The 27,708-nt window shown below is 33.3% G+C and overlaps 1 protein-coding gene across 2 annotated transcripts; it reads right to left on the bottom strand.

Annotated features, from left to right (window-relative positions):
• Positions 1-16,394: 16,394 nt before the first annotated feature.
• On the bottom strand, positions 16,395-27,030 carry LOC133181857 (organic anion transporter 3-like). Of its 2 annotated transcripts, none has more exons than XM_061316493.1 (11): positions 26,834-27,030; positions 26,280-26,377; positions 22,371-22,576; positions 21,591-21,821; positions 21,293-21,495; positions 20,038-20,316; positions 19,622-19,756; positions 17,413-17,498; positions 17,203-17,323; positions 17,026-17,098; positions 16,395-16,909 (listed from the first exon to the last, which is right to left on the bottom strand). In XM_061316493.1, exons 1-11 carry the CDS (start codon positions 26,899-26,901, stop codon positions 16,664-16,666), a joined length of 1,746 nt encoding a protein of 581 aa, XP_061172477.1. In that variant the 5' UTR covers positions 26,902-27,030; the 3' UTR covers positions 16,395-16,663. The 2 variants fall into 2 exon arrangements, with proteins under 2 accessions (XP_061172477.1, XP_061172478.1); XM_061316494.1 differs by having other exon boundaries at positions 26,800-26,885.
• Positions 27,031-27,708: the final 678 nt, after the last annotated feature.

Below are 27,708 nucleotides of genomic sequence, written 5' to 3'. Positions count from 1 at the left end.
TAAAACTCTGCACTTTTCTTGTGCCCTTGTCTTGTTTGCCTTTTGTTTAACGTCCCTTCGAGAATTTTTCACTCATATTGAGACACCGCCACTTACCGGTGGCGGAATACAAATAAAAGACCCTTAGTCGGCACTTACGACCTTTGTGCAGTGAGGAGGGATCTTTTCCTTGCCAGCAGCTACTGCGACACGGGACCTCGGTCTATACGGTCTCAGTCATGGACCGAAGGACCGGTGCCCACGTCCCACGGTGGGATTCGAACCTGCGACGTAAGGATCAACTCCTTACTCCGGTACTCTAGAACAAACGCTCTAACCACTGCGCCAAGCGGGCGACCCCTTGTCTTGTAAAAAAAAAGAGCTAAATCGTGATATCTCTGACAACGAACCCCTTTTTAAACTTGCGTAAACACCTATGGACTCTACATGACAGGATTATGATAACTGAAGTTGACCTCTACTTAAAATCCTGCTGCAGCCTTATGATCATACCAAGATTTGTGCCAAGAATGAGCTCCTGTTTATTCCTGTTTGAAATTTACAGATTGGACAGGACGTGTGACTAATAGACAGATGGACGAAAATGGTAATACCTGCTAACTGTATTTCAAAATAAATTCACATGAAAATTTCCTTTTAGGATAAATCCTTACAGCTTTCAATTGCTATTTGCATTATTAAAACAACTGATATAGAATAATAACATTTACTTATAATTGTGCTGTATTTTTCAATAAAAATGTACTATAAATTTTGAACATCGAGAAGTTATAAACATTTTGAACTAAAGCAGGTCGCAGTGATTTACATTCAATATTCTTGAATACAGATAAAAGATTCGATTAATTGATTATTGTTTAACGCCAAGTAGGTAATATTTCAGCCTTATTTCGGCGATAAAGGATACGAAGAAGTAAATTGAAATACCTACGCTGGTTCGATATATCCCACTAAACTCAAAATAAAAAAAACAACACAGAATCTGACAAATCTTTTTCATATTTTAATTAGGGATGTCAAAATATTTATTTTCTGTAGTCGAATATTCGATTGCATTATTCGAACGATAGTCGAATATATTCGAAACTTTTTCTTAAACTAAAATTTTATTTCAAACTTCACCGGTACATGACATATTTAACCCGAAGTCCCCTTTTCTTAAATTTATTAAAAAGTAACATCAAATGTTACACACAGATGTTTACATGGACCTAAAATGTATGATTTCCCAGTCAATCATGTTCATAAATCGATCCGTAATGTCGTGTTTTTTTAGGAAGCATAAGAAATGACAGTAATATATATATATTTTTAAAGCTTATTAAAATGATGGGGGGGGGGGGGGGGCACACGGTAAATTTGTTATAATGTTGTATTGTTAAATATTTGAATATACCTTTTGTACCAACTGTCAAAATGTCTTTAATACATAAAAGAATATTAATTTTATAATAATTATCTTAGTGTCAAAACATGTCACAGCTATAATGGGTACATGGTATGAGATCAAGTCCAATTAATAATTTTACAAAGAAAGCGCAGTGTAACGAGATAATTTTATTACAAAAACAACACATTAATTGACAAATAATACTCGCGGAAGTGAAACATTTCTAATTACTGTACTTTCTACATATAAAACCAGCAGTTTTTAATGAGGAAAATTATCTTATTGACTGTGTCTGAGGAAAGACGGCCGGTTTCTCAATTTTAGGATGAGAATTCTCTCTTTATCACTCTTTTATTGAAATATATTCGAATGCCGTTTCATTATTCGATCGTCGGTCCATTCGACTGATGGTCGAATAGTCGACTATTCGTTGACATCCCTAATTTTAATGTTTTATTTAAGAAAAACATTGATGGCAAATTGACAACTTAGTTTAATGATAAACGTGAAAACTTCAAATTTTCTATCGTGGATTTTCCTTATTTACGTAGAAATATAACATTATCTCCTGCATTTAAGTTTATGTCTTCCTGTTGATCCGGAAGGGCAAACTCTGACTATGATCAATTTTTAAACCGAGACAAGCTATCCTTACGAATAAGTTGATGTCACAAGGATTTCAACAACCCCGTTTAGTTTATTGCAAATTCAACGTAAATTGACATCGTTTGTAACTAAGATCTAGGATTGGGCCTTGTTTGATTCTATTTGCTAGTTCATTCCTTTTATACTGAATTTGACTACGGAGTACTCCATATTCTTGATTAATACATAGTGCTAACGGCGGTGTGAAAGGTCGATAGAAGATTTTACACCTCCATGGCGCCTAATCCCACCTCTGTTTTCAGAGGTCCGTGTTGGCTCTTCTCATAATTTGTATTGTTTAAATGCACTTTTTAGAATGATCACTGTTCGTTATCTTTGTATTTCATGTAAAAAAAAATGGTTGTAAAGTCTCAATAAATAAGAAACAAATTACATTTAGATCCCTCAAAAAATCCTTCATCCGCAACTTGACGGAACCCGAGAATCAACACAACCACTGAATGTGATATGAAATGGTTGACAATCACAGTTCTAATCACATCAAAGACTAATCCCCCATTTGTATGTGCGGTCTACAACTGTTTCTAACAGAAAGGATACACATTATAATATCTTACCAATGAAAACTATATTCAAAAGCTGAAAACTTCCTTGCAATGTATGTATTAGGAGAAAGGCGGCCTGAAATGTTTGATAGGGTCCCCAGCGACCATATCTGTAACGAGAAAGCACGATCTGGTTGACTTTTGATGTTACTAAACAAAAATGAATTGCTGTAGGTGTCGTAGTCTCAGTATAGTAAATCACGCTTAAAGTGAAGTACCAAGGACGAACAATTTTGACATAATATAGGCATTGAAAATTGGGGCTTACCTTTTTTCGTTGGTTTAGCCCCCCCCCTTTCAATTAGCCACCCCACTTTCAATTTGCTTCCGACGCCTATGTGATATATTTTTATACAAAAGGGAATAAAAATCACTTCGCTGTAAGCATAAATGTATTAGAAGCACATTAACTGTACCTATGAATAGTTCAGCTGAAATACTTCTGATGATGCGACTACCTACATGTCTAAAGATTAACAACGGTCGCACGCTTAATGAAACAGTAAAACACGGCTGATACTTCTGAATGAATGTTTGAAAACCTTAGAAAAATAAGAAGTTCTAAGAATACATTGCAGGAAAAATGTAGCAATTAGCGAAAAAATATAAACTTGCATAAACATGCATAGAAATTATCCCAAAACCCGTTTTCAATTTCTGCATTTATGCATACCCCATGATAGCCGATGCTTGAAATAAAGAACATGCATTTTGTAGAAAAACAATCCTTAAATATCCTTACATGTAATTTCCGTCCAATTCTTTTACTACGACCTTATCATCTTTCTTAGCAACGGGTAGTTGATCCATTTTATGATTTCGAACATATGAAGGTGACCTCCTATACCTATATAAGTCGTGGATTTCGATGGCAAGATTTTCGATTTCACAGTCAACCCAAAACTCATTAGTCCATCTGTTTGCAAAAAGTAATACTACACTTCAAATTTGATTATCCTTGTGGAAAAAACCCTATACAGTCCGCTGTCCTGTATGCCTGTTTATGATCATTATGTATTCTTTTTCTTGTCATTTTTTTTGTGCACCCGCTAAGGTAAATTCTAAATTTTCTCTTTTCAGTGGTGAAACACTACTCGACATATGTTCAGAAGGATAGAGGTTTGTGTTTGGCTGGCGTATTGAATTTCAGCCTGAATGTTCATTTTTCAGATGAAAAAATAAGAGAAATTACTGTTAAGGGGGGACGACCCTCTGATTAGAGAGATAAGTAGATAATCCTAAATGACCAATGGTTTGCCTTTCCTTGGTTAAGTAATAGTAAGTTCATTCAAAACCTATACAAGATGCAAACACGGAGTTATATTTTCCTGTGCCATTATTTTTTATAGTTATTGATAACATTGATCTAAAACATTTGTATCCAGTTTTTACCTCTTACAAATTGGAATATTTCTATCTCTCTTTTAACAATTTTAAAAATTCAGTAATTGAATATGTACTATATATAGAATTTTAATTTTTCTACAAAAATATCTTTTAAAAAAGATAACTCTTGTTTATGGATGCATCATTTTACAAGCACAGATAACATTGTGATATTCTGACTTAAAAAGCAGAGCTCTATTATGTTTTCTATCATGAATTTAATATCTATGAAACTAAATATTATTTTCATATATACCTCATATTTTAATTCTTTGTTCTCCCTGTTCATTGTGTCAAACTCTTTTCATATTATGGTTAGACATAAAATTCTGAAAAAGTAAGCACCACTTCATGCAATGGTACTTTCCATTTGAATAATAAATAAGAATAAGCCTTTTTCATTAAGGATAAGTGACTTCCCTTCGCCGAACACTCAGCATTAGCAAGCAGAAATCTCGTGTCATTCGGATGAGACCTCAAAACTGCGACTATATATCACGATGGAGATTGACATGATGAAGCTAATTCTAACTGCATTGAGGAAAACTCACGCCATAGAATTTTGACTCTCATCTTAAAGATGATATTTTTCGATATTAAAGATTAAAATCTTCTTGGACATAAAACCACACACAAAATGCTTTATTAATAAGAAAAAAATGCAAACAGAAATAGATATTAACTTGAGTGAATTTTATAATTTTTTTCAAATCGACAAGTGCATCGCAATCAGTGACTTGTTTATACCTTGCTATGTGGGATTTTACTATCTACAAAATGGCATGTTATAGTGGAGGTTAATGTAACTTAATTCGCTCGTACAGTTTTAACTCGTAAATCATTTCATTTTGTGGTATTTTAAAGAATTGTTAGATTTGTGTGTTGTCATACTGTATACAGGGAAATTTATTTTTTTAAACAGAACCGCGACTGGGCGAATTTAAAACGGAACAAAATTGTTTCCAAGTGTGAAAGGGCGAAAATAACCCTGTATAAAGTAGTTAATATTTCCCGTATAAATTAGGCCCCGCCTACTTTCGTAGCCTTAACTGTGCTGCGTATACTAAGTCTGACAAATCTTTTCATATTTGGTTGTTTTACCAGAGAACAACATTCACAGCAAACTAACATTAAACTTCATGATAAACTTGATGATTCCAACATTTCTAGTGTCAACTTCCCTTGTTTATGTAGCAATATAACTTTATCACCTGTATATTGTCTATATGTCTACGAGTTGATTAGACACACAGGAACATGTTCACCATACAAAAAGTTCTAATACTAATAGTCTCGTTTAGAAGTAAACAAGTGGCAAATGCTTTGTCGATATAAGGATCTTTTTTGCAATTAAAATCTGCCATTTGAATGAAATATTTAATACAAATTGTTAGGCCATTATTGTCTACATATTTCTCAGTTTATCAGATCAAGACAAAACGCTTATTTTGGAGATAACCGGTCGACAAGGGATACTCACTCCTCCATGGTACCTGATCCCAGCTCTGATGTTTCAGAGGCATGTTTTCTCTCTGCTCTTAATTTGTATTTTTTTAATTGGACTTTAAGGCGTTAACTTCACATTTTATATATTTATTTTAAAAGCAGTCCAAAAGATATTTTCGTGATTCGAAGATCACTTCATTTCAATATAAGATTGAGACTTTGGGATTGATAAACTCCTGGGAAGTTTTTATTCACAGTAACATTACAGACAATTCGATGCAAAAATTAAAAAAAAAATTGAAGATTGTATGGTGCGTGCTTTAAGTGTATGTTTTTATTATAACCTTTCAACGTTCTAAGTAGTCTGCCTGGAAATGCATCACAAGAATTTATTAACTTTATATCCATAGAAAACATGTTTGTGAACGTTGCTGGGTGTAAGATGTTGAATTCAGGATAACTTACTCATAACGGCCCAAGACAAATACAAAAAACCCCTCGACCTCAATTCTATTTAGAACTAAAGAAGATTTTGTACATTTATTTGACTCTAGTCTTCCTATTCTTGAAAAAAATTCTTAATTATTACACATGTAACTTCAAAATGTAAAGCCTAATGTGTCATATAGAAGAGAGTGGAGATCAGTCTCATAAATCATATAAGCAACATGAATTATGGACAAGGAAAAACAAAGACTCCTTGAAACAGAAGAGGTAGGATTAGGTAGCAGGGAGGGGAAAGCATCCCTGTTGTCTGGTTACACCTTCCACTAACCCTAACCAAAGTAAGAGACACCCACCGTGAGCCTCAAGATAAGAAAGCTTTGCAATGTTGATCTTCAAAAGATTATTTAGACAATAAATGGTTATGAATAACGTGAAGTTTGGATATCATGTGGTACACGGGAATGATCCTAACGAAGTAAATGTTGAAATATAAGACACATCTTATTCAGAGTTTCGGCATTTAAGGTTCATATTTCAGAGATGAGAAAGTATTAAATACATTGTCAACGAAGACAAGAGGGATATGTTTCCTAAATTTATACATAGATTTGAGATAAAATGCATTAATGTCTTTAGGATTAATGTAATCTTGACAACGATGACACATTTTTAATATCGTCGGTGACTGCTACATCCTAAAGAAAGATAACACTTTGCCCTAGGATGATTTTCTTCAATATATGATTTCTTACTTACTGTAGTACACGGTCGCTCGATTTAAACCTATTTATGCCACCTGCTTTTGGAGTGATTTTTTTTTTATAGAAGGCCAAATTAACATATATTCAAATAGTTGAACTTATCTTCAAATGAATTGAAGATGGGTTCAATTAAATTGAAGATAGGTTTAAATGAATTGAAGATAGGTGTAAATATTTAAATCTATCTTTAAATAATTGAATCTAGGTTTAAATGAATTAAGCATATCGTTCATTCCATTACAGATAGATTCAATTCAATTCCAGATAGGTTTCATTGAATTATACCTATCTTTAAATCTTTTGAAGAAGCAAAACAAATCGAGAGCAGAGAAAACACGGACCTCTAAAATACATCAGAGATAGGATCAGGTGCCTTGAAGGAGTAATCATCCCCTGTGGACCAGTCACACCCGCCGTGTGCTCCTTGTCATAATCGGACAAACGGAAAAATCCGTAGACAATTCAATGTTTAAACCTAATGCCTAACAATTAATATGAAAAACATCAGTTAGCATTTGACTTAATGGTAGATTGTATTTGCTGACAAGGTCATTATATCGACTGCAAAATGATGACTTTAAACGAGACTGTCGATATCTTTGTTTCATCAACTTGTTTGTCAATAGCTTGCCTCGTTTTAGTTCGAACGTGGAGCATGTTCTTACGTATCGAATCAACGGGGAGATATAAACCCATATACAGGTGATAAGGGTATATTGCTACATAAGGGAAGTAGATGGTATACAAAAGTTGAAGTCATCACGTTTGTCATAAAGTTCTTTTTGTTAGGCTACCATTAACGTCTTTTTCCATTGAAATATCTAGATATGAAACAGATATGTCAGACTCTGTGTTATCTTTTATTTCAAGTTCATTGGGATACTGTAAAATCACATATTTTCGTGGATTGATGAGAAAATGTTGGTTCGTGGGGACTTGATTTCGTGGATGAAAAATTGTTGAGTATTAATATATGTGAAAAATTACATTTCGTGGTGGACATAAATTCATGGGTCTCTTCATACCTCGAAAACAACGAGGATTAAACCCCCACGAAAATTAGTGATTTCACAGTATATCGAGTCGACATATAAATGGAAGTAACTATCGTTAATTGACAATACGTCTCCTTAACTTCGCAGGCATAATACTTAGGTTCTCGTTATTGGCTTCCAGGAACACCACTGACTATTCTGAAAGCTGTAGGAAAATCAAGCGTGGGTTAAAAATCAGTGATTCGTTTTCTGGTCTCAATTCCCTTTAATTGTAAATATCTGTAATTTTGATTAGAACTAATTTGACAGTCGAGTAGAATATAGACTTAAAGAGTCAAGTGTGTATTAAGACACACACAAGATACACATGTGTGAATTATGTGTGTATTGATGTGTGTATTAAGACACCATGTTTTGGTGTTAAAATAAACTGTTTGGAAATAAGTCGAATTCATCCCTTGTCTCTGTCCGAATCATTAAATAAAATGAGGATGCGATTAATCTTGATTAATATTTCCATGGTAATGGTTCGAATTTTCCTGAATAATTGAATCTTTCCTCATCTCACAAATTTCACTTCACCTCCCACACCAGGCCAACTACTTACCAATGATACACACGCTAAATGTGAATTATCCAAAATGAAATTCGTTGATGAATGAAATATGTTGAGTTACATAATTAATTGGACCATCCTTTTACTCCCAGCAAATTAATACAATGCATTTATACGTTTCTCATTATTTTGTACATCTCTTGTTATTTCAGTTAAACGGAACCGATTGTGGATGAGCGTTATCTGATTGTGTTTGTGATTGCGTGCTTACTTTGGCTCCGTAATATTTCAGTCATTTTTTTTAAAAAGGAAAATCTACTTAAACAGTGTTTATTTTTTTCGAGCCTCTGTTTTGACCAGTGCGAACACAATGAAGTTGTTATTTGGATCAAGAGGGATGTCATCCCTGACACAAGAGCAGGAATTTACATCCTCATCCCATTGACTAGGAGGATTGCAATATAAATATATATTACAGAGAAACAGGTTCTAAGTTCTGTCAAAATACGGAATTTCTGTAAATTTATAAATATATTTATAAAAAAAAAACCCACCATATCAAGTGTGCATACAAGTACGCCATTGTATCCACCCATAAAATATAGGTCGGTTATTACGTCTTCCAATAGGATACAAGTAAGTATTCGTCTCGATCCCACATATCTGATAGCTTTTAGAGGTCTGCGTTTGCTCCGCTCACATATTGAATTGTGCAAATGGACTTTTGAGCATGATTATCAGTTCTTCATATTTCATCTCCACCATAAGAAAATATACAGTAGGTTATTGTGCCCATCCTTTGAATATAAGTACATTATTGTATAAACCAAAAGAGTACAGGTAGGACATTGTATCTATCTAAAGAAAATAGGTAAGGCATTGTGTCCACACAAAAATAGAAACAGGTTTCTTTCCACATATAAATACATGTAGGTCATTGTGTCCACCCCCAAAATATAGATGTTTGTACCCATCCAAAGAATAAATGTTGTTTGTTGTATCTTTCAAAACAATTTAACAGAAAGGTTATTGTATACATCTAAAGACTCAAAGAACACATTCATGTAGTTTGTTGTGTCAATCAATTGATTACCTACTATTCCTTTCTACGTAATTTGGGCACAATTTCAATGTTTGATTGATTGTTATTGTTTAACACCAAGTCAAAAATATTTTAGCCACATTTAGTCAATTACAACGGAATACACATATTCCACATTGGGGGAAAAAACAAACAAACAAATAATCAGAGAGTAGCCTCTAGTCCCAGTAGAATATATTCATTTGCTGAATGTCATTTATCAACTATGTGATATAAATACAAATTCAATATCTAGTAAGAAGAGAAAAATGATGATAGTAATAAGCATTTTAAGGATATCCGATCCTCGACCAGGAAGGATAACTCTTAAATTTATTACTTTATTTAAAAAGTCTCAAAATGAAGCTTGAAATTGAGATCTTTTTATGCAACAATTTTCATTTTATGCATCTTAATATGATTCAAGGTTTTTTGAAGTCTTCGAAACGGTCTTGTAAAAAGTTGACATATGTGCCCCATAAAAGAAATTGAATTTCCTTTAGTTTAGCATTAGATACGACTGCTTATTGGCATGATATGAAATTAGATGTGATATGTGATGTCTAGCAATGATAGCACAGGCTTTTTTAGACTATGTATTATATGACAATTGAAGTATAAAGATGAATTAAAATATTGTATAAGCATAAAAAGATACAATTTTCTCCAAATGCCTGGATACCTATATTTTTCTATCCTAAATTATATTTGTTGATCAATTTTCAATTAGAAAATGCATAGCTGGTGTTTTTATTCGCATTTCTTGAAAATATATTTGAGATTTGATAATTTTCCCTATGTAATATGATGAACTACAATGATGAACTTTGAAGAAATTCCATTGGTAAATTCACGCTACTATGTGAAATCAGAGACATTTTTGTGTGCATCTTCAATTACTTAAAAGCTGATCTTCAGAACCTGAGGATCGAGGATCAGACTACCTTACACGAAAGAACGATAAATTATAGTCATATTCTTAATCTTTTATTAAATATTTATGGAGTTTTTGTAAATCTGATTTTAAAAAAACAATTTTTTTGTCAAACTGATTTTAAAAAAACAAATATCTAGAATTAACAATAAAAATAGAACTCCTAAATTTACTTTCCTTGTTATTGATCATTTGCAAAATTATTTTGTTTAATAAACCATTCTGATTGTACACACAAGTACCCCAAAGTTGATATTTAAAAAAGTTGCTTGAGTTTCTGATTGACAATTTCTACGTAGTTTTTGGAGATCAAGTCTTCCAAAAATCTGTAGGAATTCCCATGGGTACTAATTGCACTCCTTTATTAGCAGAACTATTTTTATACTCATATGAAGCAGAATGTATTCAAATACTTCTACGTGAGAAGAAAACACTTGCTGTGGCCTTCAACTCGACATTTAGAAATATCGACGACGTATTATTAATTAAAAATTTTGTTAGGCCATTATTTACAAACTGATTTGTCTACAGATAGGTAATATCATATGAGTAAAACGTGAGAAGTTATAATGTTACAACTGTATTGAAGAGTGGAAAAACACTTTGATGTAAGAGTTATCAAAACTAAACAAATGATTCAAGTCACAAAAGGTCAAAAAGGTTTGGTTAGAATAAAACTATGCTGTAAATTCCAGTGGAGGATCAATAAGAACATACAGTGGTATAGGAAAATTAGCACCACGGCCAAGATGGATGTTAGGCTGTGTTAAGACTGATAGCAGGCCTTCATTAAATCTAGTATCACAAAATTTTTTTTACATGCATAGTGACTTGCCATATATTTATTCGGAATTTTTCCTATTGCAATTAACGGAAGAGTCATGGTCGAATATATAGATATAGTGAGTTCGCTCCATACTGATAAATAAATCTAGATACAATGTGTAACTAATGCGCATTAATGCATTATCCAAAGTGTATTGCATAAATATCATACCTTTTAAAAAGCATCAATATTTAGAGAAAATAAAGGACCGGACTATATATGTATATCTTTAGATATTAAATGTGCAAATCATATTCTATAATTATTTTTATTTACTTATAATTAAGAGGGACCAAGTCAAAATGAATGTAAAATTATAAGAAATAGTGCACTCTTTATTTAATGCAGCAGGCAAGAAGAACCGCCTAACAAAATGGGGTCAATAAAAAATCATTGTCAAGTGAATGATAATTAATATTATTTAAAAAAAATATCTGAAGAGAAGGGGCATCAATTCCCAAATTTATTTTAAAGTATTTTAATAATTTTGCTTGGGTACAAAAATAATGTATCAAGTATCCATTATTAGACTTATAAAAAGATGACCAACAATTTTATTCATTCATTCATATCATTTAAAATGTACATATATTTATCTTCATTAATTTTACTAGCAGAGGATGGCCACTTGATGAAATGCTTTGCAACGCTAACAATTTTAGCCTTGAAAGAACCCATTCTAGCTGATACTGTAGACATGAAATCCTATCATATCTCTGATAGTGTCGTTATCCCCTATTCCATATTGTTTCAAAGCCATTTCAACTTGACTTATAAATGACTGTCTTTTTTGTACTCTTCAACATTAAATTCATGATTAGAATGTTTATAAATCTTTCGTTTCTCTTGTTATCCTCCAAAATTTACAACAAATTAATAACTAGGTAGCCGTGATTATCCACTGGGTAAGAGACTTAACCCACCTCTGTGGACTGGCTAACTTTGGCCAATATTTAACCACTGAATAACGAAATTAATCAGTAGACAAGTTTTGAGCAACAGAATTTAACCAATGGTTAAAAGTTAACCACTGAAGATTTAACCATTTTATCTAGATTTTATCTACGAATAGCGCTAACCAAGGTTTTGTGCAACCCCGTCCAGATATCCAAATCAAACTGCAATTTTTGCGCGCTTTCGTGGATGATCACGTAGTATATTATTGTCTTATTTATAATCAAGATGTGTTTGTGAAACACTGATGCCCCGTATGGCAACTTATAGCGAAGGTTAAACTTTCTCAAATGCAAATCAAATATGATGGTACCCAAAGTAAGGTCTTGTAACGAGAAATATACTTGTAAAATATGAAAACCCTAGCAGCAACCATTGGAAAGATATGGAAAAGGTTAAAATTTTTCAAAAGTAAGTCAAACATCAAGGTCAAGGTCAAAATTAATGGTGCCCAAGGAAAGGCCTTCTCACAAGAAATACACGTGTGAAATATGAAAGCCCTAGCTCCAACCATTTAAAAGATATGGCCAAGGTTAAAGTTTTTCAAAAATGGGTCAAACTCCAAGGTCAAGGTGAATGGGCTATAGTTGTTGGTATCCAAAGGAAGGTCTTGTCACAAGGATAACATATGTGAAGTATGAAAGCCCTAGCACCAATCGTTCAAAAGATATGGCCACTGTTAAAGTTTATCAAAAGTAGGTCAAGATCAAAAGGTCAAAGTGTTGGTATCCAAAGGAAGGTCTTGTCACAAGAATTACACATGTGAAATATGAAAGCCCTAGCACCAACCGTTCAAAAGTTATAGCCAATGTTAAAGTTTTTCAAAAGTAGGTCAAACTCCAAGGTCAAGGTCAAAGGGTCAAAGTTGTTGGTATCGAAAGAAAGGTCTTGTCACAAGAATTACACATGTGAAGTATTAAAGCCCTAGCACCAACCGTTCAAAAGTTATGGCCAAGGTCAAAGTTTGGAAAAAATTTGTAAAACTGGGTCAAACTCCAAGGTCAAGGTCAAATATGATGGTACCCAAAGAAAGGTCTTGTCACAAGGAATACACATGTGAAATGTGAAAGCCATAGCTCCAATCAATCAAAAGTTATGAGCAATGTTTATGCGGACAAGCAGACAAACAGACAGACAGACGGACGGACGGACAGAGCAAAAACTATATACCCTCGAATCTTCGATACGGGGGCATAAAAAGGGTAATTTCAAAGGAAAATGTCCATTAAAAGGAAAACTGGATAGCAGTTTTTGACAATATGCTTATATCAAGGGAGTAATATTTTACGTATTTGAAAGATATTATACTCGAACACTTATATATGAGCTTGAAAGACAGTTACCCCAATCAGGTATCGCTGATTTGACTCTTGCTCTGAAGAACAATTCTTAAATTAAATTCAAAACTTGAAAAAAAAAACCATAATATACAGTTAGATGTAAATGTTATACGGTACCAATTTTGATGCACCAGATGCGCATTTCGACAAATTGTCTCTTCCGTGATTCTCATGCCGAAACGTTGGAAATCCAAAATATTTAATTTAGAAAACTTTGAAGAGCTGAAGAAAGGGAGATGCCAAAGACTGGAGCCAAATACGTCGAAGGATCAGAGCTATGTATGAGGGATATAATCTTTAATTTTGAAATAAATTTCTAAGTTTTACCATAGCAATTAAACATATATCCGTATTTTCAAGCTAGTCCCGAAGAACCCAGCTACTAGACTGTAGAGACCCTCGGGGACTAACAGTCCACCAGCAGAGGCATCGACCCAGGGGTCTTCATGTAAATGTTATACGGTACCAATTATGTTGTTGTGAAAATTAAGACAAATTAAATTAGTTTTACATTTAAATATTTAAATAGAATCTATCTGAAGTTTATACATGTATTGTGTTTGAGTCCCTGAATAAGGTTGAAAATCAAAAGCAATAGCCGGTATTGGAAAAGGTCAAACTTGGATGCGGCTTAAACGTCCATTTCTCTTACTGAGGCCCAACCAGAATTTCAAAACCATTTAAGTGTGAAGAAGAATTTTTTATAGCCTGGACTGGTGATAATCTTGTCCAGCAAGCTTGCATTCTTGATAGTTTTTCAGTAAAATGAGGACATTCCGGAAGAAAATTGCGAGAACTGTGCGCTCAAATAGAAATAAGTATGAAAAAATGGTAAAGAACTTATTTACAGCCAATTATACATGTGCAACCAACAATTCAGACTTGATCTGTCATGAAGATTAAAAATCAGTATTTACATTTTTGTAAGATTCTAGTAAAACCAGCTTTGGCAGAGTATTTTAAAAGGGGAAAGCTGTCAATGTGACAGCAAGTCAAGTTTTCTTTTTAAAACCTTTCTATATTCTGAAAACTGTAGGAATTGACATCCCAACAACATTAATGTACCCTCTGAACATATTTTCCTTTAAAATGACTTAGTTCAACAACGTGTACCGGTGTCGTAAAGTAGGATTTCCCCCATAGCCAGCCCCCCCCCCCCCCCCCCCGAAGAATCTGTACTCTAGAGTAGGACTTCCCCCGAGGGAAAATCTCAGACTAGAGCAAAATCTCCCCTCATTCCCCTCAATGTAGGATTTCTCCTATTTTATCAATGCTAAAATCATATCGACAATATTTTGGCTACAAGTGTATATGAGTCAATCGATTTTAAATGGAATTGTGAGTGTTTTTGACTCAAGAATTGTTCAAATTTATAATTAAATCTTAAAATATATACATGCAGTTCAAATCACTGAGTGTAGGAGGTTTTGTAAAACTGGTCATTCAAAACATTCGTAAAACTCGATGTCTCAACACCCCTCTTGCCGCAGTCATACCTGATTTTTCACAAATTTTAAAGATGTATATGAGGCCACCTGTAGAGATTTAATTTTTTTGCCCTCTACCACTACCGACCCTGTATTTTATCTACGGTTCTGTTCTTTACAAAGAATGTGTGAGAAAATTCTAAAATTCATATTATCGATACGTTCCACATACTTTTTGTGAGTATTTGCCAAACCCAAAATAAACAATACAAGAAACACTGCTCTTGAAAGTCGAAGCATAAGTATGTCCCCTCGAGCCCAGCCAGCGGTGTAATATTGGATTTGAAAGCAAAGAGCAAATACTCTCCTCTCTGAAAGTTTTACAAAATTTCAAATTTTTAGAAATTGTTTCATTTGTTCTATGGTAACAGCAGCTTTTTTGGATAATTAAATCCTAGAAACGTGGAAAGCTTAAGACACTTACACATCAATGTCATGTTCATTTATGTACATGTAGTTTGAAATACCATTTTTTTAAAAAAAATCCATTAAAAAAAACTTCTTTTCGTTTCTATGACTTAAGTTAAAAATTTGTCCAACCGATTACATTGTATCATATTTTCCCCCCTAGAAACCAGTTTGACCAGATGACAAAACTGAGAGGAATGCTTAAAAGGAATTGGTTGGGCAGTTACTGAGAAAAATGATTTTAAATTTTAAATTTTCATACTTCTGATTTTTCAATCAAACTGGTCACCTTTTTGAAAATTTTAATGTTGAATGCACAGATGGACATTTAGATAAGATATATATATATATATATATATATATATATATATATATATATATATATATATATATATATATATATATATATATATATATATATATATATATATTAAATTTCATTAAGATTGTCTAATGCTAGATCACCTGTGAGAAAATTATAGAAAGGTCACTTGTAACAATATGTCGCCCCTCCTCTCGTCATATTGAAGTACATGTATAGGCATAATATTTTATTTTTTGGGAAAGCGGCTCTGTAGAAAATCGCACTTCCTCGGAAAATTGAATCTGGCATGGGGTTTTCGAAGGGGAAATCCTACTCTAGAGTCATTTTCCTGTGGCGGAAATCCTACTATAGAGCCTTTTTTCCGGGGAGAAATCCTACTCTAGAGACATTTTTCAGGGGGAAAAGATTTTAGAGGGGAAAATCTACTCTACAAGACCCGTACTCTTCTGATAAATTATCCAAAAAAAAAAAACAAAAACAAAAACAAACAAACAAACAAACAAAAATCCAAATACTATGCGCATCTCTGATATATGATGATCTGCAAAATAAGACATTCCTATCTCCAAAAGATCTGGGAAAATGGTGTACCCTATACGCAATATTTAGCATAGATGTCTAAGTTCAATAGCTGGTATTTTCTCATAAATTTTCAAAAACTAAAATCCAAGTACAGCGCACATTTCTGATATACATGTATGGTCAATTGATATTCTAGATAAAATGCCCTATCTTGAAAACTGTAAGTGTAATTTCCGGATAAATTTTGTACCCTATATATGCAATATTTTGTTTTAAAAAGGGACTAAATTCAACAGCTGGGATTTATCTCATAAATTATTAAAAATCTAAATTCTAGTACTTTTACTTTGCACATCTATGATACACGTATCTGTGAAAAAGTTTTTATCTTGAAAACTGTTGTAGTTATCCACCCTTTTGGCAGCCGCCAGTCATTTTCACAATTTCAATAACCGGATTTCTTTCTGTGGAAACCCCGGTTAAAGATACCTCTGGAAATTTTTTCAGAAAGTAAGAAAAGTAGAAATGCCAATCCTGAAATTTTAGATACATTTTGACATGGTTCTATTGTATCACATGAAGAATTTTTCCTTTCTAAATTTCCATTTGGTCTTTGGATGCCACTGCTAGAGGAACAGCAAAGTCTTCATAAACATTGCTTTCTTTCTTCCGACTTTTACGCAGGCGAAGTCCACTGTTTTCTGCGTACCATCTTTTTACTTCATCCAGAGTCTGAGGTAAATCCATTCCACGTGTTTCCGGTAAATACAAGGCAATAATTGTGACAATAAAACACATCAGAGCAAAAATGGTTCCCGGGGCCCAAGGTACAGCTCGTGCCTTAAAACGTAAAAAGAAGTATAAAATATAAATCAAAGTCTATGACACATGCATGATACATCTGTAAAGACAACATGATACTCTGAATCAGTGCTGTGATAATGACGTAAAATTACCAAAGTTCCAGCGAAAGGCGATATCATGGCACCAATCCTAGAGAATGTTGAACACATACCTATACCGACATTCCTTGAAAAATAAAGGAAAAAAAATATGCATCTAATGTCTTTATAACTAACGAATTATATTCTCAATACATATATAACAGCTCACTTATTTGATTCGAAGCCTACCTAAGATTTGTGGGAAAAAGTTCAGGAGTAAAGAGAAATAGCACACTAAATGATCCGGTCACAGACATCTTCCCGGCAAAGGTCGCCAAAACTGATAGTAGTATGAGCGTTCCATCTCCATCTGATTTCAAAGTAAGCATACATTTAATAAAACAAAAACTTTGTAAAGTATTGGAATCATAAAGAAGTGAAACAATAATAAAGCATTACCTGAAAAGTATTTCAACAGGGTGGCAAGAGCCAATGATGTTCCAGTTAGAGAATGGAAAAAAATTGTGGTAGTTCTTCTACCAAACCTACAAGTTATAACGTATAAGTGTTGGTGTTAGGGCACTATATAGCGAACATACATATGTTCATTAAAAATGCAAAAAAGTAGGGATGGCAATCTGTAACCGAGTAATCGATTACTCGGTCGAAAGGATGATAATCGGTTATCAGTTGGTCAAAAAAAAAAAAAAATCAGAAATAATATGTAAATTTGAATGCAATTTTCTTAAAATTCATTTTTAAAAAGAAATTTCAGCATAAAAATTGATAATTTGGCGTTTTCATATGAAATATGAAGATAACGAACAGAAATCAAGGCAAAAAAAGTCAATACGTTCTATTTCCATTAGTGAACTCTTCAAAATTAGAGGCGCCTTTGGTCGTCTGACGGGGACAGCATGGAGTTGCGGATAATACAAAACATGCCAATCTCAATCCAATTTTAAATGTTAAATGTATTTGTCATTCCAATTAAAGAATAGAAGAACTAAAATACATATGTAAGAGAGCGAGAACCCTAAATTTATCATCCATTAATAAAAATACGACATTTCCGAGGCATGTATATTGTATTTAGATGTACCATACGATAAATAGATACATACGATCAACAATAGATATAAATTGATATCGTTGTCATTCCTACTCTTGATGTATATAAAGTCCACAGCAATAAAATATTTCATTTGTTCATGGACATTCAACATATTGTTTACATGTTTATGTTACGTTTGTCCCAGAAATCCCGCGAGATTTGTACATTTTCCGACTTTTTCTCTGATTGAGATCGCGAGGTAATGTATAGTTTGTGAAATGTCAATTACTTTTTAAACGCCATGTCGTTACCCCAAATGTTCTGTATTTTCTTTAATGATATTTATAAAATCAACGTTTAGCACTGTGAAATGTTATGCCTATCTTTTGCAGTTAAATATCATATTATATAATACAAACAAACATTGTAAATTAAGTGATAGTTCAGACTTAGTTTTGATTATGGTGACAATGCAGATAATTCGTCTGACATCTGATCTTGAAAATTATCAATGACTGATTTCGGGAACATGTTTCAAGTTTTTCTTACTTTCTCTTGTGTATTGAAATTGAAATAAAATATAAATACATGTAGCTTTCTGAATTCTGATCAAGACAAACAGAACGTTTCTAACCTCTAATGATTTTTTAAGTCTTTTTGTGTATATGAATAGAGCTATAAAGCTACTTTAAAAAATGTCAAGAAAATGTGCTTTTGATATGATTAACCGGTTAATCGGTGGGAGCATCTTGTGGTTTACCGATTAGCAATTCTGTATTCGATTGCCAACCCTAAAAAATTATAAAAGTATATGGAGAAATGATGTACATTTTGCTAATTTGTAGAGCGGCAAGATTGTTTACAATATGTCAAATATCTGTTCAATATATCGTATAAAAATAAACCAAAAAAAAACGGAATTTAATCTAAATTAAATTTGCCGTGGATTGAAATGTACTCTTTTATTTACAAAATGACAAAAACTTTATGATTCCCTTTGATTTAAAAATCTGCAGCGGAGCTTCGATGTAGATAAATGTTGTGAAAGACCTAATGACACTTTTTCCCCTTTTTTTGGGCAATTTCTTCCTCATCTTAAATGAAGGTGCTCTAGTTGAAATTTCACTTTCCAAAAATATAACACTAGTTTAAAAATAACTAGGTGGTTACTTTTTGACTTGAAGATGTCTTTTAAAGCAGAATTTAGAAAAAAAATAAGGAAACTCAAAGTGGGAAAAATATTGTTGTTTTCTGCCTGGGAAAATATAAACTGAAAGATTTACAAAAAAAATATGAGATTATGATAAATTTATTTTTCTTATTTCATATAAAAACACTGATAATTAAAATAAAGATTAATGAAAATAAAAATATGTGATTATTATTCATTAATAAAGTATACAGCATTTGTCCACATGAGGTATATAATAAATAAGTTTAATTTTTTTTTTTAAAGAAATCAAGCTTTTTTGGTTACAATCGTTACGAAGAAATTGTTAAAAGATTAGAAAATCATCTTAATCCGATTATAAGAATGCTTGTCAGGACGTAGAATTCCGCCGGTATCAACAATTCAATAAAGCCTACATTTGATCCTTCAATATTTAGTCTTACCGGCGTAGCATGCTGTACTCCAGGATAAGTGAAATGTATTCTACACAGGACATGAAGAAAAAGTTAAGGAAACGATTTCCCGCCAAAGACGTAGCTGTGAGTGTCAGCCCAAAGTATGTCAGTGTGTTAGTCACCCTGAAAAAGAGATATTTCTATCAGAGCAGGTAATTACCAGTCCGATAAAGATTTTCATTTTTCTTTTAATTTTTCACTTGAAATACATGTACAGTAAAATACACCCATAACGAAGTGCCAGGGACGGAAAAATTAGCTTCGTTATAAGCGTAAGTGTTCCGTTAAGTGTTCAATATATTTTAAAGTCAAGGGGAATTAAAGTCACTTCGCCATAAGCGTCAATTCATTATAAGCATGTTTTACTGTATGTATAAGTAAATTGAGTAAATACTTGACATTACCATGTGAAACACATCAGGAGGGAAATGATGAGTACAGATTTGTTTCTAAGGATGGTAATAATGGAGTATTTTTCAACAACATGGAGCTGTTGCTGTTCGCCCAGCAACGTTTTGTCTGTTTCTTCTTTTTCCTTATTCCTTAATGCCATTTTCTTTTTAACATTCTTCTTGAGATCCTCATAATCAAGTTTGTTCCATTTGGCAACCTTTCGTACTATTCTTTCCACCTCTTTCTTTTTCCCGTTGGCAACAAGCCATCGTAATGATTCGTCTTGAATCCTAAACAAATATTTTGATTTCCTCTTTTTGGTATATTGGTGGTTTTGGTTCTGGTATTGAAATGGTATGGACACACTTGATTCGATGTTTTATTCACAGTTTTGAATTTCTATTTAATCTTAAAAATAGCTTCACTTTTCTGACTTAAACTTACTTGAAGCGTTTTAATGCTCAGTGAAAAAGACATTCTCCATAACATTACATAAATGAATAAATAAATAAAGAAAGAAAGGAAGGAAGGAAGAAGTACGTAAGTAAGTAAATATATAATCCACTGTTACCTGCATATGGTGTTTTTGTCTCCCAACTTATTTGATACTGAAGAGCATACTATGAGTACGATCAATTAATTGATTAATTGAGACATAAACACCAGATGCAGGTAACAGTGGATTTTATACTTACTTACTTACGTACTTCTTTATTTAACAATAATAATAAACTTACTTGAAGCGGTTTAATGCTCAATGAAAAAGACATTCCGTATAGCATTACATCAAACAAATAACTAAATAAATAAATAAATAATAAATAAAGAAGTAAGTAGTAAATAGATAAGTAAATATATTATCCCCTGTACCTGCATATGGTGTTTTTGTCTCCAAACGTATTTGATACTGAAGAGCATACTCTGAGTACGGTCAATTAAACCGAGGCGGACTACTGACATATGAGTTAATGTTACACAGAAATTTCAACAAGCTCGTTTAAAGTCAGCATTTCGTTAATTCTATGGTCGCTTTAATGACATATCTTGCAAATATAATCTATAACTGGGTCGTACTTTGACAGACATATTTTATACCAATTGTAAGGCCTTTGATTTATACTACATTTGACAAAAATATTTCATATCAAAAATTGTTTGGCGTCTACAATGTGCATATATTGATAGGCCGCTATAGAAAGCGATTCAAAGAGATGTAAATATATAGGTGTCGGACTGGTGCTTAGTCAAATGTAGTGGTTTACTTACCAATATTGGAACAAACTCAAAACTGAAAAACAGGTAAGTGTAATTTGAAGATATCTCCAGGAGTAGTTCTGCAATAGATAAGCAATGGCAGACATTATAATCAGACCTGTGCTCCAGACACAGGAGCCTATCACTTCACTGTAGAAGCGACCCTGTTCTGGGAAGAGTTCTAGCGTAAAGACAACACCGGACATGACCATTCCCTGAAAAAAAAAAAGCAAATCATAAAAGATTGTCGCAAGATTAAGGACAAGTTTGAAACAAAGCTTTGCAAAGCAGATACAGTCTTTACGACAACCTGTTGCAAAACGCCAAGAACAAATTTCATGACTGCCAGTGTTGCATAATTTGACGCAAAGGCCACGGAAATTCCCAATATCAAGGTCAAAAGGTTAGAGCCAAGATGGACGGTCTTCCTTCCTACTCTGTCGCTAAGGGATGAGGCACAAGCTGCTCCTACCAGTTGTCCCGCCATCACTAATGTCTGAAGAAGTTCTGCTAAATTTGCTCGGTCGCAGACAAGATCAAACTGAAGTAAAATATATCTTTGTTAAGGTAAAATATGTGTGAGATATCAATTTATTAACTAAACAGGAGCACATTAATATGTTTATTAATTGAAAATTTATGAAAAAGTCAGGACTGTGTGAATTTCATGTTCGTAATTTCTCAAAGTTTGAATTTCATGCAAAGTATCGCTTTGGCAGAATTAAAGATGGTAGTATAAACTTAAGAAGAATTAATAAATGTGGTAAAACTGATAGAAAGGAATGAATAAAATTTCAAATTATCAAGTTTATCTACTTCATCATTGTTGAGGTTAATTTCGAAATAAGCCACTTAAATAGTATGAGAGCTTTTGTTTCTGAGTTTTAGAGGTTTTTGATAAGATTTTCTTAAGCGTAATCCTGGCTGGTCAGGAGTTTTCATAGAGATTAATACAAAACAACCCCTATAGGTTATTATAGGTTATGTCTACTGTTCTATCAAAGTGTTACTTTTTTTTTATTGAAAACTATTTGGAATGTACCAATAATCATAATTTCATTTCATTAGAAAAATTTACAAAATAATCTACCTCTGTGACAATAGTGCTGTCTTTTTCTAACGTGTATTGATACCCATTTGGACACTTTGTTGTGGCCATTAGTTTTGGATCATGTATATTCGAGTCATTGTGGTATATTTGTAGGTGACATTTTTCGTATGTCATGTACATAGAACTATTTGTAAGAGACTGATTGTCAAACTCCGAAGCTGCACATTGGAACCCTGGTCTGTAAGCTGAAAATCAACATAAAGTTAAATTGAATTATGGCAGTCTGGTTCTTTAAAGGAGGTATAAATGCCATTTTTGAGTTAAGTTTATACAGAAAGATTTGCAAGAAAATATATTATAAGGGTGATTATTACTGAAAATGATTTTGATAAAGATTTTAATTAATCAAATTGCAGCACATTGAGTATTATCCATTTATTAATTTGTTTGATCGAGTTTGATTTGTTATCTTTAATGAAAACTATATTTATGAAAAGTCTTAACGAATGTTTTACAGATAACTCAAAACAAGGACACATTAATTACATTCAAGGCATTTCTGATCATAAGCTACCTCTTTTTCACTTTTAAGGTATGTCGACAGCTTTTGAGAAAACTTTGATCAGAACCATTATCAATAGCAATAAAATATAATTATTATAACATATTTGAATTAAACCGTGCAAATTGCACAACTCCATTTGTCCGTCCGTCCGCCTGTAAACTTTTCACATTTTCGACTTCTTCTCAAGAACTTACTGGCACAAAATTGGTTCAAATTAAAGGCCAAGTCTCCCTCCAAGGGGAGATAATCAAGAGAAAGCAAAAAATAGGGTGGGGTCATTAAAAAAAATCTTTTCAAGAGTCACTGGGAAAGAATAGATGAAACTTATATAAAAGGTTCCTGAGGAGGTGTACATTCTTAATTGTTCAAATCGTGACCCAGGGTTAGGGTTGGGTCACAATACAAATCTGGAGCAGATCAAACACGGACCTCTAAAAACATCAGAGGTGGGATCAGGTGCCATGGAGAAGTAATCATCCCCTGCCGACTGGTCACACTAGGTCACGCCCGCCATTGTGCTCATTTTCATGATCGGGAAACGGAAAAATCTGTAGAAAATTCAGTGTTCAAATAATGGCCTAACAGGTAGTATGAAAAACGTCAGTCAACATTCGACTTAATGATAGACTGTATTTGCTGACAAGGACATTGTATCGACCATAGAACTTCCTAAATGATGACTTAAAACGAGACTGTTGATATCCTTGCTTCATCACCCATGTCAATCAATAGCTTGTCTCATTTCAGAAAGAGTTCCTGTGTGGAGCATGCTCTTGCGAGAGATTCAACTGGAAGATATAAACCCCATATGCAGGTGATAAGGGTATATTGCTACCTAAGTAAGAAAACTCTAGGATGGAAAAGTTAGAAGTCATCAGGTTTATCATAAAGTTTTGATGATAAGTTACCATTAACATATTTTTCTAGTAAAATATCCAAATATGAAACAGAGTTTCAGACTCTGTGGCATCTTTCATTTCAAGTTGACTGGGATAAATCGATTCGACGTATGAATGGAAGTAACTATTATTAATTCATAATGCATCGTCGATGTATCTAAATGTCGAGTCGAAGGCCACAGCAAGTATCATCTTCTCATGTTTAAGTTTTTGAATAAATTATACTTCATAGATCACAAAAAGGTATGCTTATAACGGGGCCCAACTGGTACCCATGGGAATTCCGACATATTGATGGAAGACCTGGGGCTCGTTTTACAAAAGAAGTTTTGACTAAGACCAGAATTTAATTCTGCTACTAACTTTCAAATTTACATTAAATAGAAAATGGCTTTAATATTTTTAAAAGGTATGTAGAAAGATACTTTTACGCTAGCAATTTTAAACAGAATCATTAATTTTGCAAAATTTTACAATAAACTGAAGTTTTTGGTCTTAGTCGTAAGTTCTTTTGTAAAACGGTCCACTGGTCTCCAAAAACTATATAGATATTGTCAATCAGAAACTCAAGCTTATTTTTGATTTCTACTTCAGAGTACTTGTGGGTACAATCAGAATGTTTTAACCAAAAAAAAAAAAAAAAAAAAAAAAAAAAAAAAAGTTTGCAAATGACCAATGATAAGGTAAGCAATTCTACGAGTTCAATTTTCACTGTTAATTGTAGATATTTTTAGAATTAATTTTACAAAAACTCTATGAATTTATAATAAAAGATTCGGTTAAAATCCTTACTGCTGTAATCAATAATGATGTCTATCATGTCAAAAAGCTGGACTTTGATTTATGGTGGGGAATGGTTGTTTAAAGTGTTGAAAAGTAGTATCTTTTGATGTTATTGATTTTGGTAAAATTTTGTGAATTCAATTTCTCTAAAGTTTTACATTGAAATATATAAGAAAAACCTTTTAAAAGTCATCTATTCAAGAACAACTGGGCCAGAATAGGTGAATCTTATTTGGAAGCTTCTTGGTTAGTGTAGATTCTAAATTGCTTAAATCATGACCCCCTGGTCTAGGGCGGGGCCACAAAAGGGGATGAAAGTTTCACACTGAAATATTTAAAAAAAATCTTTAAAAATCTTCTCAAGAACAACTGGGCCAGAAAAAGTGAAACTTATGTGAAGACTTCCTGAGGTAGTGAAGAAACTATTCAACTCGTAACCCCCAGTGTTAGTGTGGGGCCATACTAGGGGATCAAAGTTTCAACTAGAACCAAACATTTTTCTATAGAAACTCAATAGACATTTATTTGCAAACATTCCCATGTTCTGTGAATTTCATTGTTTTTAATTACAGACCATGGGTTAAAGTTGGCTAAAATTATAATCAAATTTTACATAATGTATTTATACAGGAAAAGAATTGTTTTTGTTTGTTTGTTTGTTGTTTAACGTCCCTCTCGAGAATTTTCACTCATATGGAGATGCCACCACTTGCCGATGGAGGGCTGCAAATTTTGACCTATACTCGGCACTCTGGGCAATTGAGCAGTGAGGGATCTTTTTCGTGCCAGCACCTACTGCGACACGGGACCTCTGTTTATACGGTCTCATCCGAAGGACCGGCCTCCACGTTCTGCAGTGGATTCGAACCCGCGACGTAAGGATTAACTCCTTACATCGCGACTCTAGAGCAAACGCTCTAACCACTGCGCCACGCGGGCGACGGAAAAGAATCAATTTGTATTCTCCATAACTGCAAGGCCATGTTAGTCATACTGATATTAAAGCATCCCCATGGTATGTGGATTCAGAAATTAATTCCTTAGAGTTAGGGTGGGGCCGTAATATATGGTCATAAATTTTCAAGAGAATATAAAACAATCTTTTAAAATCTTATAAAGAACAGCAGGCCAAAGAAACTCAGGTGGGCGTTCTGGCCCATTGGCCTCTTGTTAATGTAGTGTGAACACCTGGACTCTACCTGACAGGATCAAGATCTAGGAAATCTTTTGTTACATGTACCTGAAGTAGGCCTCAACAAAAAGCCATGCTGCAGCCTTAAGATCACAGCAATGTTTGTACCAAGAATGAGCTCCTGTTTGTTTCAGGTTGAAATTTACAGATTTTACAGGACGTGTGACTGATAGACAGATGGAAGAAAATGATAATGCTTGGTTGAGTAATAAATACATTGAACTTAAGCAAGCCGCAGAAAATATTCTTTGCAGACATAGAAATGGAGATGTAGTATGACTTGTTCAAAAATCTTTAGCGATCCCTCAGCAAAAAACTTTAAAAAATAACAAATCAAACTTATATTCCTTTAAATATTCATTATCAGCAACTTAGCACTTCTGCCATTGAATGTGATATGAAATGGTCACAAATCAAAGTTCTGACCACAACAAGCTTTATCTTTCCTATTTGTATGTGCTGTCTACAGCTGTTTCTAACAGAAAGTATGATTATTATAATGATCTTACCAATGAAAACTCCAATTAAAAGCTGAAAACCTGTTTGCCATATATGGAATAGGGCAAAAGCGGCCTGAAATGCTTGATAGGGTCCCCAGCGACCATATCTGTAACGAAAAACAGCTCCATGGTAGACGTCTGTCGTTACTAGGCAAAAAGACAATGTCCTAGCTGTTGCTTTTCATAATCAAGTTTAAGCTGAAAACAAACTAATAATACTTTAAAATAATAATTCCTGTGTTCTGTTAAAATACTTCTAATGATGAAATTATCTACATGTCTAGTGATTATCAACGACTAATTATAACAGTACAACACGACTGATATCTTTTGAATGAAATTGAATGTTTGAAAACTCTTTAATTTTTTTTTTAAAGTGAGAATGTATTAAAATAATAAAGAATATAGCAGTGAACTAATGCAAACAATGCATAAACATGCATAAATTTTCACATAATCGATTTTCAATTTCTACATTCATGCATACCTCGCTATAGCAATGTTGAGGCTAAAACAGAGAACAACATACATTTTATAGAAAAGCGATCCTTAGATATCCTTACATATAATTCCCATCCAGTTCTTTTTTCCCGACCACATCATCCTTTTTAGCAACAGGTGGTAGATCCATTTTATAATTTTGAACATATAAAGGTGACCTCCTATACCTATATTAGTGGTGGATGTCGCTGACAAGATAAGTCCAATTTGTCTGGTCACAGCCGTTTATTCACAGTCAACCCTAAACGTGACAGTCCATTTACTTACAAAGAAGTTATACAGCACTTCAAATTTTGCTTCTCATTGTCATTGTTAAAAACTATACAGTAGGACTTTTTGCATGCCTGATCATTATAAGATTCTTGATCGCCCTATTCTGACCAATTTTATATCTCCATTCGGTAGTTTTGTTAGTTCGATCAGAATAGTTCGCTTAATAATGACGTAACATAGCAGCAAGGTCATGATGAAGGGAGGATGAATATGCAGGTCATTTTAATACTTTATATCAGGCGCAAACCTCTCTTTCTGATCAATGATATAATGTTCTGAAGTTGGGTAGTGTTACAAAAACTGAAATGAACAAACTAAGCAGATACCATGCGGAGTGCACAATAAATATCAATTTTTAAAAATTAGAACATTCTTGGGCTAAGGGAGGCGGTGGGGCAAAAGAGAGAATTAAAGTTTTATTTAGGAAAAGTGTAAATATCTTTTTTTTCTGTGTCCAAATTCTGCAAATTAACGTTTTTAGTATAGTCCTCTGGTTTGAAATTCCTCGGATTTGCATGCAATACTCAAAATTTTGTAAACAGCTAATCAATTGTTTTGATTGAGCTAAATCGATCCTGGTATATGTATACATGTAGGCTCCGCCTGCCTCATATAAAAAAAATGCACTCCACAAAGGTATGGAATTATACGAAAGCCTACTGGG

Source organism: Saccostrea echinata, unplaced genomic scaffold, assembly GCF_033153115.1.
Source record: "Saccostrea echinata isolate AGI-Se365-2 ecotype Australia unplaced genomic scaffold, CSIRO_AGI_Sech_v1 ptg000009l, whole genome shotgun sequence".
Lineage (NCBI taxonomy): Eukaryota > Metazoa > Mollusca > Bivalvia > Ostreida > Ostreidae > Saccostrea > Saccostrea echinata.
The sequence above is the reverse complement of the archived record's forward strand: the minus strand, read 5'-3'. Positions and strand labels throughout refer to the sequence as shown.

Excerpts from the sequence above, each read along its gene's own strand:
- LOC133181857 (XM_061316493.1), bottom strand. The coding sequence starts at position 26,901 with ATGGATCTACCACCTGTTGCTAAAAAGGATGATGTGGTCGGGAAAAAA. Across the intron at positions 21,496-21,590 it reads TTCTTGGCGTTTTGCAACAG|GGAATGGTCATGTCCGGTGT; the intron begins GTTGTCGTAAAG and ends TTTTTTTTTCAG. Across the intron at positions 16,910-17,025 it reads CGCCTTTCGCTGGAACTTTG|GCACGAGCTGTACCTTGGGC; the intron begins GTAATTTTACGT and ends TTACGTTTTAAG.